At 32.6% G+C, this 13,864-nt stretch overlaps 1 protein-coding gene across 5 annotated transcripts in view; it reads right to left on the bottom strand.

Moving 5' to 3' along the window:
- Positions 1 to 13,864, bottom strand: part of LOC127956486 (oxysterol-binding protein-related protein 8) — a 60,730-nt gene that overhangs the window by 10,066 nt on the left and 36,800 nt on the right. For 3 of the 5 annotated variants that reach the window (XM_052554426.1, XM_052554428.1, XM_052554429.1), the window contains 8 exons: positions 4,946 to 5,016; positions 3,565 to 3,645; positions 3,346 to 3,447; positions 2,815 to 3,018; positions 1,909 to 1,993; positions 1,672 to 1,831; positions 375 to 600; positions 5 to 189 (listed from right to left, as the gene is read on the bottom strand). In XM_052554426.1, coding sequence (XP_052410386.1) covers positions 5 to 189; positions 375 to 600; positions 1,672 to 1,831; positions 1,909 to 1,993; positions 2,815 to 3,018; positions 3,346 to 3,447; positions 3,565 to 3,645; positions 4,946 to 5,016 — 1,114 coding nt within the window. Of the gene's footprint in view, positions 1 to 4; positions 190 to 374; positions 601 to 1,671; positions 1,832 to 1,908; positions 1,994 to 2,814; positions 3,019 to 3,345; positions 3,448 to 3,564; positions 3,646 to 4,945; positions 5,017 to 12,827; positions 13,063 to 13,864 lie in introns of those variants that run through there. The other 2 variants (XM_052554430.1, XM_052554427.1) reach the window with 2 other exon arrangements.

Here is a 13,864-nt window from a genome sequence, read left to right as displayed (position 1 = left end):
TCACTCGGACAGGAAGTCGGCGTGATAGTAGTAATCGGACAGCTTGTCCAGGAAGGAGCGTGGCTCCAGGATGAAGGTGGGCAGCACCACTTTAGACAGGTCCATGCCGGGCCGAACCTGCTTCAGGAGAGTCCAGATCAGAGATTTATTCTCCTCTGATACCGTTTCTGTCTGAGACTCTTCGCCTGCCTGAAACACACACACACACACACAGCTTGAATGAACAGACTGTGTCATATCCACCACAAACTTACTGTTCATCTCCCAGCTGTCTGCTGAATACTGAGTTAGCATGTGTGTCAATAACACTCCACTCCAGCCGAACGCATGTGAGGACCTCAATAACTCATGATGATGATGTGACGCTCACACACCTCTCCCAGCTCCTCGTGGCTCTGCTCGATGTACGTCGTTTCCCGCAGCGTCTCGTTGGGATCCAGGTCGAGGTACGAGTCGTCCTGTCGCTCTGACGTGTCGCTGTCGCTCTCCTCACTTTTCTCCATCACCTCGTTGTCCCACTCCTCCTGCTCCTGCTCGTTCTCGCGGTCCGATTTATCCGAGTACAGGTCCGGATCCTTAAACTGGTCGCTGTCGTTAAACCTGACGGATCACACAAACTCTCAGTTCGTATGTGAACACAGGACTTGCATTAATCCATCACCAGTGATGCTTTAACTACTTCAGTTTCAGTCAATATGTGCATACAGAGTCAAACAGTCAGTTCATAAAACAAATTTGCTTAGAAAAATTGTTCATTAAAGTGATTTTTCTTATTTTAAATAAATTATAATAAATTATAATCTATAAACGTATTTAGTTACAGTGACTTTACAATGTTTGGTTAACTTCATTTTCAAATCTTAGCTACTAATATATATTTTTTTAAATAAATAATTATAAACATAATTATTCATTATAAAATTACAAATAAATATATGAATAGAAAATGTATGTATGTGTATATTTACATTAATAAATATATTTATATAAATAGAAAAATTCACAATTTTTCTTTTTCTTTAAAACACTTGATTTTTTTATGACAATTTACAGTTTTGGAAGCAAAAACTTTACTTCCAAAGTAGGAAGATTGTTTTTTTTAAGATTGTTTTTTTTTTAAACCACCTGTTTGCATTATTTCAACTTACTTTTAAAATCAAATTTAAGATAAAAAAAGAGAAAAGTGAAAAACTACATTTCCCATGATTCCTTACAGGAAAATCCACCAATCAGAGAGTCTACGAATCAAAAGAGCTTGCAGGGAACATTAACTCTCTCTATATATAATTTTTTCAAATTTTCATGTAATTTTAGTTTGAAATCAAAGTTTGTACTGTTGTGATTAAACTCGTAGCTGCTTGGTTTGGTTCATGGTTTATAAAGATAATTTTGTTATTTAAATCTCTATGGGAAAAAACACTGTGGACATTAATGCACTTCATTTTAAAATGTGCATTTAATCAAAGTCATTTCTAATATTGGTCACATGGCATAAAATAGAAAGAACTATGGTCTCAACCAAGACTGAACTCTCGCTTAAGATTTAAAGTGAAAGTCACGCCACTCCGCCGCTGAACGTCAGACATTAAAAATTAATATGCGAGTGTCACTTTTTATCAGCGCTGAATTAAATATGAACCTAGAGAGCCAGTGTTAATATGTGTGTCTCACTGAAAGCCCTGCATGTTGTGTGCCCTCAGCAGACTGTAGAAGTTGATTTGCGAGTGCTCTGCGGTCTGCGTCATCTCCTCTTTGCCCTCTCGGATCATCGTTCGCTTCAGCAAACTCGAGCATTTCAGAGCCAGTTCAAGAGCGTCCATCCAGCAGCGGCCTGCACACATGACACCAGGTTTATAAAGACATACAGAGCTCCTTCTGTGTGTGTGTGTGTGTGTGTGTGTGTCTCACCGTCTGATTCTGAAGCTGCTCTGAAGATCAGGTGGCTGCTGGGTAACGGCTGAGTGATGGAGCCCACGGCTTCCCCTTTAGGACCCTGAAACATCAGAAACACTTCAGCCACACATAAAAATATTTAAAAAATCATGAATATTAAAAATAATTTTTATTATTATTATTATTATTATTATTATTGTTGTTGTTTTTATACCTTCCTTTCATTTTAAAATATTTATTTATTTAGTTTATTTAATACACACAGTTTAATAGATGTTTTAATAAATAAATTAATACTTTTTTTTCAGTGAGGATGAATCAACATGTTCAAAAGTGATACTAAAGACATTTATAATGTTCCAAAGATTTAATAAACAAATGCTGTTCTTATGAGCCTTATATCAAATTATTTCTGAAGAATCAGGTAAATATGTTTTTTTCTAAAAACAAATCATAATATATTATAATAAAAAAAAACTTGTATATAAAAAATAAAATACATTTTAGTTTTTATTTTAATATTAATAACATTTAAAAAGTTAATAAAATACTAATATAAATCTAGAAAAATTTTATTCAATCCTTTTTTATAGTATCCTCACAAAATCTTTTCTATTTCTATTTAAATTTTTTATATTATATTCAATATTAATGTATTTATTATGTATTAAATATATATACACATAATATCTGTAGATTACTTCTTTTTTTATCTTATTTTTAATATGCATTTAACACCTTTTTTAGAACTATGAATATATATATATATATATATATATAATTATTATTATTTTTATTATTTAATTAGGACCCCAAAATAATTAGAAGCCCTTTGAAAAACGCTTCTAATAATTAAATAATAATGCAAATCATAAAATGTTGATCTTAATCTGAATGGCTCCCGCTGAGTTTTCTCTGTACCTTGACGGCCCAGATGGACTGCTCGAGCGGGTGGAAGAGCTTGAAGCAGAAGCCGTCCTTCTTGGAGGGTCTCTCGATGAGCTCGCAGGCGTTGAGCAGGACGGTCCCGACCCACTGGCCGTTCTTATTGGTTTTATAGATGAGCAGGACGCCTGGCTTCAGCACACACCACAGCTTGGTCCAGCTCTTCAGCGTGCCTCGGATCTGACAGAGAAAGAGCGACTCATACAGGACTGGACCGATCGAAAGCTAAGATCGATTTAACCTCCTTTCCTCCAGACCCTGCAGCTCTTTTTTCACGTGTTATCATCAATGAGAGTTATTAGCACAAGCTGTTTACCCTTGCAGTGCTGTTCACTTTTTAATCATGCTTTCAACTCTTTGGATTTACTACCAAAACTTAATGCATCGGTCAACTCTGGATGCACTACAGATTTAATGAAAAATTAAATGGACATGCATTATAAAGCATGCATTATTAAAACAAGATTTTGCACTATAAAAAAGTGTGTTCTGTATTTAAGGACTAACCTTGAGCCAGTCGGCCATGACGATGACAGATGGATCAGTGATGGTGCTGAGCAGCTCTTTAGCGGCGCGTTTTTTCTCTTCTCTGTAGTTCTTCTTTTGCACCTGAACAGACATGCATGCACAACGTCACATTATTAGTTATTATCTTTAGTAATCAGAATGCATACATAAGAAATGCACTGAAAGCATGTTTTGATCAATTAATGAATGTGACTGTACCTTGAGTGACTCCTTCTTATTAAGTTTGTTTCCAGACGCCGATACATCTTTATCCGAGCCATTATAGAGCTTGGTTTCTGACTGCAAAACCAACATAAGGGTTAGGAATTTACACAGCATCATGCACATTATGATATTATGAGCTGTGCCTTTAGTTGGGCTAAATTAGAGTGGCATAATACACACATATACCTATATTATTTATACATGCACGCACACAAATAAAATGTAAATATATATATATTTTTTTAAATAAGTAATTGATAAAACAAATTATTTTTAAAAAGTTATTTTATTTTGAACAAATATTAAACTGTGTGCATGTATATATAAATTAAACATTACCTCAAAAGAAAATAAAATATTAAACATTATTAGCATTAAAATAAAACATTTTTAAATTTATTTTTAGTTTTCATAAAACTAAATTAAAAATTAATAAAAAAACAATGGAGACATACAAAAAAAAAAAAACACCAATATAAATGACAAAACAAATAAATTACTAAAACTTAAACTTAAAATTAAAACCAGAACTAAAACATACATTTCTATTACTTAAAATAAAAGAAACATTACATTTTTATTTTAGATATACACATATTAAATAAAATAAAAAATGATATATAAACAAATGATATATATTCAGCCACAATATTTCCCTTTTATTACTTTTAGTAAAACTTAACCAATTAATACAAATTATGCAGATACATTATATTACATACATTATATATTATAGGACAAAAAAAAAACCTATAGTGATTTCTTTGATCAATTTTGCGATTTCAATTTTAATCACGGTTTTGACACACACAGATATGCTTTACAGTCATAAATGCATTTAGTGTGAATTTGAAACATATTTCCAAAAGAAAACCAATGAGAGCTTTATCACAAAGTTGTAACATGTCTCTAGAACAGACATAAATCAAAATAATCACTAAGTAACGGTGTCACTAAGTAAATCGTGCATGCATTTATTGTGTATTTACTACATTTCCGTATCAATCCATGTTAATTTTTAACGTGAAACATTCACTGTCACTTTAATTCAGTGTGTGCACTGCAGACTCTGTGCTCCTGGACTACGGCGTTATTTTAATGACAAATCAGTCACGAATCCGGCTTTATCTGGCTCAGACTAGCCATATCAATGCTGTGATGCATTAGTGAGTGAGGGATGCTAACTGGGTTATTTCTGAGGCACTGCTAATCCGCACTCACCCCCCTGCTGTCCCTTCACCTCTGAGACTCTCTTGACTATGTATAATTAATAAACACAGACTGATGACTGCTGGAGGACCTGACGACCCGCATCGATCCGATTCCTGCCCCAGAGGATCATGGGTAGGGAGGATAAACAGGAGTGTGAGTTTACCTTGCTCTTGGAGATGGAGTGTGAGGAGTCTTCTTTCTGAGGCAGGATTTCCTCTCTGCCACGATCAAAACCTGCGAAAACAAGACATTATGATTCAACTACGCTTATCTGAAAATATCAGGTGTAAACAAAACAAATCACCCTTTTTATGATCAGGGTTTCTACATCTGCTTCAACTTGGTCTGTCATCAGAAAAACCGTATCGTAAAAGTTAAATCTGCACTCGGTTATAAACTCTGATCCCAGAGCTGCATTCAGAGCTGGAGCAGAATCTGTGATTATTTCAGTCCCGCGACTCAGAGAAAATATCTGTGTGATGGCTGTATCAACACATCTGAGAGTCAAAGATTCACAGTATCACACTCTCTCTCTCTCTCTCTCACACACACACACACTCACACTCACACTCTCTCTCTCTCTCTCTCTCTCTCTCACACACACACGCACACGCCCACACACACCTCTCACACACACACACCCTCGCACACACACTCATACTCTCTCTTACACACACACACACTCTCATACACACACGCACAAACTCACACTTTCTTACACACAAACACACGCACACGCCCACACACACACACACACACACAAACTCATACTCTCTCTTACACACAAACACACACACACACACACACACTCACACTCTCATACACACTCCAACTCACACTCTCTCTTACACACAAACACACACAGACACATACACACTCTCATACACACTGAAACTCACACTCTCTCTTACACACAAACACAAACACACACACGCACACACGTGCACGCACACACACACACACACACACTCTACTGCATCTGATCTCTGAACAACATGAACTGCTCCTAACTTTAGTTAAATGTTTAGTAATTTGGTTGTTTGAGATTTCTTATTTATAGATTTTGTTCTTTCTTTTTGATTTGTCTATATAGTTTTGATAAAGTTTTATGGTAGGTGTTAAAATGGTTTGCCATTTTACAAGGCAGATTAAACATACATTTAATACAATACAAAACTTTTTTTTAAATTCAATTTTAATTGTACTTGCAATAAAATTAAGTTTTTCTTAGTTCATCTTACAAAATAAGTCCTTAAAAATTTTCTATTTTAAGTATATGTGTTTTATGTGCTTTAATAACTCCTGTGTTGTGATGGTGAGGGGAGAACGGATGTGTTTCATTAGATAAGGCCAAGGATGATCTGTCAATATCACTGTCTAAACTAGTGAGTTTTTCAGACAACTGTCACTTTATATAACATCTTTACTCGACAGACTCATTGTCTCGGCTTTGTTTAGCTGGAGTGGAAGAAAAAAGTTATTATTAAAAGAAATTATGATTGAAGACCCCATAAAGCAGCTTAATAAATGCAGTTTTCTATGATGGTTTACTGACACTTTGACTTTTCTAGGATGGGCGGGATGAATCACAAACCTTTTTATAAAGTGCTATTTGTTATTTAAAGACATCCCCGGTCCAGAAAGCTGTTTTTATTGGAATAAACTGTGCATACGCCCCTGCAGAATATGTAAAAACATCAATATTTTTGGTGTGTTAAAACATTTTAAATGCGCATATGCTTTAAAAAAAGTTTTTTTCTTAGATGTAAATATAACAAAGTTTAAGGAAACAATATTCAGCTCCGTTTATTTTACAATTTCACAGTTCAATGTGTTATTTGCTGTTCATTTGTGAAACTCACTAGCAATTTCTGCTTCAATTTTTCTGCAATAATTTATGTTTTGGTGCATCTGCTAAACAGTTTATTTGATTATTTTTCAGACGTAATGTATTGTACAGATGATCTCAAAGCAACACCCGCTGACGACTTAAGACTTTAAGCCCAGTTTAATAACAGCAGGCGACTCTTTCCTGCTTTATGAGTCACATAAGAGGCTTTAATAAAGAAAACTGTGCTTTTTACTGACAGCATCTTCATCAAGTCTCAAGATTATAGCATTAGAGTCTCACCAGATGTTTTTGGATCAAGCGAGCTGCGGATGTAAATGACGACCCATCGATCAGGTAATCAAGTCTATTGTTTCCCGTTCCTCCTCCGCAAACCATGCCAAGCATTGTGTTCATTTCAGAAAAACAAGCCCCTTCAAGAGCTCTTCAACATGTTAATCATACATAGAAAAATCCACACGTGCTTAACCTGATGAGAGCATCAGCACAACTCGTCTATTAGCATATTAGCGACCGATTCTGCGCCGCATAAATCTGCATTAACCACGCTTTCATTCAACAACAGGCTCAAGTGTGTCAGGATGTAGATTTACTTCACAATCTGACTGGAACGGGACAAACTATCCTATTGATTAAAGTGCGCGCACACACACACACACACACACACACGAGTAATTATTCAGTCACTAGATATCTAGTCTGACTTCAAGACTGTCCTTAAAAAAACATTAAGCACGAGCGACCTTTAAATTACTCCTTCCTGTCATTTTAGATTTATTAATAAAACACATCTCTAAAACTCAATACATTTACAACGCATTTAAAAATGCAGAACTGCACTTCTGATGGAAGTATAAAGATTGTTTTTCTTTACAAAAGTAAATGTATGACAGATATGAAGAACGGGTTAATAATTCGTTTTGTTCCACTTATTCAAATGACTATATCTTTAATCTTTAGACTAATATTTAATATAATGATATTCATACTAGTTTGTTGTAACTGTTTATAATAATATTAATAATAATGCAATTATTTTATTAAATAAAAAAATAGTGATTTTAAAAAATCATTCGACTTAAAAAAAACAAAAAACAAACCTTGTGTTATAAATATTTAATAATAACAAATTATTTTTTGTTGTTGTAGTATAATAAATTAATTATTGTGGTGTTTTCGTTTACAACAATATTTGATTTATAATAAATAAATATATTATAATAATAAATAAAAATCGTGAATCGTAAAAACATGATTACATTATGAAAATGTAATTATTATAATAACACAATATTTTGAAATTGTCAGTCAGATATAAATGTATACATCTATACTATACATCTATAGATATAAATAGATGCATCTATGAAGAGTTTAGATGCAGTCTAAATTTCACTTTAATTGCATTGAAAAGGAACTATACATTGCCATTAGTGTAAAATGACTGAACCTAAACATAGGAGCTATCTATCTATCTATCTATCTATCTATCTATCTATCTATCTATCTATCTATCTATCTATCTATCTATCTATCTATCTATCTATATATACATACTGAAAAGAGAGAGAGAGAGAGAGAGAGAGAGAGAGAGAGAGCGAGAGAGGGAGAGAGGGAGAGAGAGGGAGAGAGAGAGAGAGAGGGAGAGGTTGGACTGGATATAAATCTAAAACTAAATATTTCCTCGTACTGAAAAGCACTGGCAGATCTCAGCAGCACTGCAGACTTTCACCTGTTCATCAAACATTCAGCACACGTGCCTGCAGACGGACAGAGAGTCCAAGCTCAGAGAAAACTATCACTGCCCTGATCATTATATTTGAGTAATGCACACAAAAACAACCCAGACGGGGAATCAGGACTGATGCCTGAACCCTTTAAACACATGAAAGTATTGAGCATGAACGCATGAAGCTGTTGAGTCAGTGACGTGTGGGATATTTCCACACTCCTGCAGCGTCCTTGACTACGACACACCAGCAGAGACGGGTGTAATTCCACCCGCTCGCCCTCAACAGCTTCAGTCCATCTGAAGGGCAGAGAGCATCGTCTAGAAACACAGACAAACTATCGGTTTAACACATGAGAGCGATTCTACAGACTTGTGTTCGGGTCATTTTGACCCGGAGAGGATTTTCATTTCTTCAAAAAGCTAGCTAATGTCATCACATTGGACTAAAATCTACAGAGTAGAACAACTTCCCCAAAAAAACTATATATATATATATATACACACAGTATATATTTGGGACTTTTTCCCACCTTGTTAGACTAGTGGTTCATGGAAAAATTGTTACAAAAAAATTAATGTTTTGTTGTAATTAATCATTTTTTATTTATCATTGTAATATATTTTATAATAATAATAATAATAATAACCATGCTATTGAGTTTCATTATAATATAATGAAATTGATTTGTTATTTTGTATACTAATACTAATACTACTAATAATAATAATAATGCTATTTTTGTCATTATTAAATATTTATAATAGTTACAGTTTGGTTTTCTAATTATTAAAAAAAATATATATTATTAAATAAATAACTAAACAATACTACTACTAATTATTATTATGCTATATTAAAAAAATCATATTCACATTTTTACTCTTAGTTATACTTGTGGTGTTGGTTAATAATGGATGGCCTACCAAAAAAAAAAAAAAAAAAAAAAAAATGCAATCTCATGATGCTTCATTAATACCAAATATGAACTCATGCACCATTTTTCAGTGAATATTGCCATAATTATGCAAAAACTATATTATTTAATTTATACAATTTTCATTCAAAAACTGAGGTGCATCAATCATTTAAAAAAACAAATACAAAACCTATGCTAAAAGAGAAAACAAGGTGACACAAGATTTGCTAATAATAAAGCATAAAAAGAGATTTACAAGCAATTTTTAAAAGGCTGGACATTTTTGCCTGGGAAGATGAAATGAGGTAAAGGATATTCAGAACAGCACTGAGTTAAAACTCTTATTTTTGTCTAGTTTGACCTGACAATGTGAGCATCACAGCCTCATTAATGAAGAATAAAGCAAAATCACCTCGTCCTTGAAGCGTATGAGATGAATGCAGTGTTATTGCGAGTCATCCGGTCAGCACACAGGTGTCAGGACCGAAATGCACCTGTGTTTCTGCACACACACGTCTATTAATAGTCACACATCGGTGCTAATCTGAAAGCTCGTACAGTAAAGTGCAGATCCGGAGCGGCACGCTGAAAAATTAATCTATGGGATAATAAAGCTCAACTGATTCCGGAATTTAAAAAAAAATACCCTTTAAAATCAGTTTTGGTGAAAATGCATGAACCTTTAAAGACAAATCAAGTGCTCTGTGGTTTAGCAATGACATATGCAACTGTTTCTTTAACACATATTTCTGCTTTTACTGTGCATTTTATTAAAAAAATAAATAAATAACCTTTCAACAGCATATAATGACTTGCTCTACCTATAAAACAACTTTCCTTGTTAGGTGATGTCATGAAGGACACCTTTCCTCATCAAATAAAATTGCATGGATAAAAATGAAACACTTTTCACTCGGAACAACATTATGAAAGTTGCAAAGATCTTCTAGCATAATGTAGCTGTTAAAAAAGAAAAGAAAAGGGAACACACATAAGATTTAAGAAACATTTAAGAAACAGCTAAGAAATATTTAAGCTTTTTGCAAAAAATAAATAAATATACAAATATAAAAATTACAATAAACAAAAATTACACAGATTTTTTCAGTTAAAAATGCATTAATATAATTTAATAAATTTAAAAAAATAATAATAAAATCAGCATAAATCGATTGTAGAAATAATTACAGTTACTCAGCGGAAAAGCATGAACAAGGTTAAAATATAGTTAGTTAGTTAGTAAGTCAAATTTTATGAGATTAAAACAAAAAAATATATACTGATGATTAATATATAAGTAAATAATATAAATAATAAGTATATATATATATATATATATATATATATATATATATATATATATATATATGTGTGTGTGTGTGTGTAAGTCACTTTGAATAAAAGCATCTGCTAAATGCATAAACTTAATAAAATTTTAATTTAATTTAATATATAAACCTTGTTAATGTGTATTTAAAATATATTCAGTTTTTTTTGTAATATTACAGAAACTTAACTGACTAATTTGATTACATTATTTTTGATTATAATTCAAAAAGATATGAATTTTTTATGCAATCCAAATAAAATAAAAATCTCACATTTATGCCTTAATTAATTTTCAGTAAAAAAAAAATAAAATAAAAAAAACCCCAGACAGATTTGAATCATCTTAACTTCGCAGATATATAATATAATTATATAATATAATATTAATTCATTCATTCTGCAAATTTTTTACGTCAAAAAAAATAGCGATTTGTTTCTGAACCAGACAGTTTAGTTAGGCTAATGGGAAAATGAATGAAAAAATGAGCGTTTGCTTTCGAGCTCAGCATCTTTGTCTACTATAATGAAGCGATTCAGTATTAAATCAAAGCCATTACCCTGTGAGCGAACCCAGCTGATATTAACACAGGTGAACGTGACGCACACACATAAGATTTGCCCCAATGCAATGCACTCTGGGTCCATTAGCTAATCTCTGCTCACTGAACTCCATTAAAAAAATAAAACGGATTAGGATAATGAAAATGCAGGGTAATCGTACAGATGTGAGTTTTAAAATAAAAACACTCTCTCTGAAGAATGCATGTCGGGTAAAGGCCTGTGTGCGTAAAGAAGAGCATTTAATGCATCCCTCTCTTCTTCCGATCACAATCATGAGGGATGAATTTAGCATGAGTCAGATTTACTGTGAAAGCTGAAACTGCTCGATATCTGCAGCAGAAACATCTGCGTCCTGCTCAACAGCTCGATCTACTGACCTTGAGCAGACGACAGAGCAAAGACACTCCTGAATCACGCTATTTTCATCCTTATGATTCCCATCAAATTAGGTTCCTCTCTGGAACTGAATGATTTGGTACTGAATGTCATTCTTCAGCTAATGCAGATAAGACACAGTAGTAAAATCAGTCTCATACTTAGTAAGTCTAATTCAGGCTGGTTGAATCAAGTCCTTTTCAACACTGTGAAGGTGTACATTACTTAATTATAATACTTGATTAGTCAATTCAATGCAGTGCAATTAATGACCCAAATTATATATATACACTTTTTTATATATATAACATTAAATAAAATATAATTAAATAAAATACATTATTATTATACTATATATTAAAAACATATTTTAAAATATATTACCAAACATTACTTATTTAGGATATATTTAGGATAATTTATTCATTAATTATTTAAATATTAATAAAGACTTTACATGGAATCAAAATTGTAATCATACCGATATATTATTAATAAGAGTAAATTTTAATAGAATATTATTAATAAAAACCACAAAACCAATATAAATGTAATAAATGGTATATTTTTTTTAGAAATATTATGAATTATAAAGATATAATAATAAATATTCATACAATATTATATTATTAATAAACACATAAAACAAATATTTATTTAACAAATTGTATACAATTTTTATCAATCAAAAAAATAGATTACTAAAATAATATATATATATATATATATATATATATATATATATATATGTGTGTGTGTGTGTGTGTGTGTGTTATAATATCATTAATATTATAATATATTCTTTTTAGATCACTACTTCAAAATAAACATATTTATTGTTTTTATAAATAATATATACTATTACAATTTTGTCTCTGGTTTAATGTTTTCATTATTCTTTTTATAATTAGAAAGTAATTAGTTGTAACTATAAACTCAACAATACACTAAACAAATAAGTAACAAAAATAATAAATTGCTAACCTTTTTGATTTATATATTGCTCACTATATACTTAGCAATAAATTTAATTGAAGGTTGAAATTAACATAATGCATCAAAGAACAGTCATGCAATAAATAAGAGATGCTGTCAGTTAACAGAAGCACTTTAGTTTGGAGAGCTGTCTAGAGTCAAACACACAAGTTCAGACGAAAGCAAGCTGGCAAAACAATAAAACTTAAATGACTGCTGCTAGAGTTACCCATCCTGGCACAAATGCCTTGGTCAAAACTATCTGCCAAACAAATGAAACAGGTAAAGTTTCCCGAGATGGACCCACCTGGCAAGCAGACGGACAGCTCGTTGTAGCCCCCAAACGAGGCGTTGCGTATGAGTTTGCGTCCGTCGGGATGAGCCGGGCGCCCCGAGATGGTTCCTCCACAGGTGGAGAACCGGCGGCGGCCCAGGATCCCGTCTGCCTTCATCATGAGGGCGGCCTCACCCTGAAGAGGGCGAGGCTGAGGGGCTGCGGCGGTAATTCGGCGGTCACCACACACACACAATCAGCTCTGCTCTACACACATACTCCACTGCTGCTAGTACTACAGCGGGCCGAGCGCTCTGAAGATACTCTCACGCTCGCTCTCTGTTACTCACTGCAGCTCCTCCCTCTCGCTCTACAGGCGCTGTGTGTGTGTGTGTGTGTGTGAGAGAGAGAGAGACAGAGAGAGAGAGAGAGAGAGAGAGAGAGAGAGAGAAAGAGAGAGCCATGGTTCACAAACTGAATGGAACTGACCACCAGAAAACATTGTTGTTATTTTTTCCAGTTTTATTCAGATCAGATTGCATGATGTTTGTGGTAAATCTGACAAAAAAAAAAACAACAAAAAAAAACATTTATTTTTGTTTTATTTCTTAAATTATATATAATTGAGAGAATATGATATAAAATAAAATACCAATAAAAGTAATTTATCATCTCATTTTTTTAATATTTAAACTTTACAAAAAATCATATATATTATTAAAAAATATATATTTATAACGTGTGTTTTATGTGTGTGATTCATAGAAAATACAATATAAAATAAAAACAAAAAGGTCAACATAACAATTACAGTTATATAACATTTAACAATACATATACTATGAATAATATAAATAATTAATAATATGAATAAAATAAATAATATTTATATATTTTTTATGTAAGAAAAATTATGCATGGCTTTTATAATTATTCTCAGTAGCACTATATATATATATTACTTATATATACACACACATACATATACATACACACACAAATACACACACACACATACACTAGGGATGCTCATTTTACCCGGTTAACCGACAGTAAGAATTTTGACCGAT

This window comes from Carassius gibelio, chromosome B4 (assembly GCF_023724105.1).
Source record: "Carassius gibelio isolate Cgi1373 ecotype wild population from Czech Republic chromosome B4, carGib1.2-hapl.c, whole genome shotgun sequence".
NCBI lineage: Eukaryota > Metazoa > Chordata > Actinopteri > Cypriniformes > Cyprinidae > Carassius > Carassius gibelio.
The sequence above is the reverse complement of the archived record's forward strand: the minus strand, read 5'-3'. Positions and strand labels throughout refer to the sequence as shown.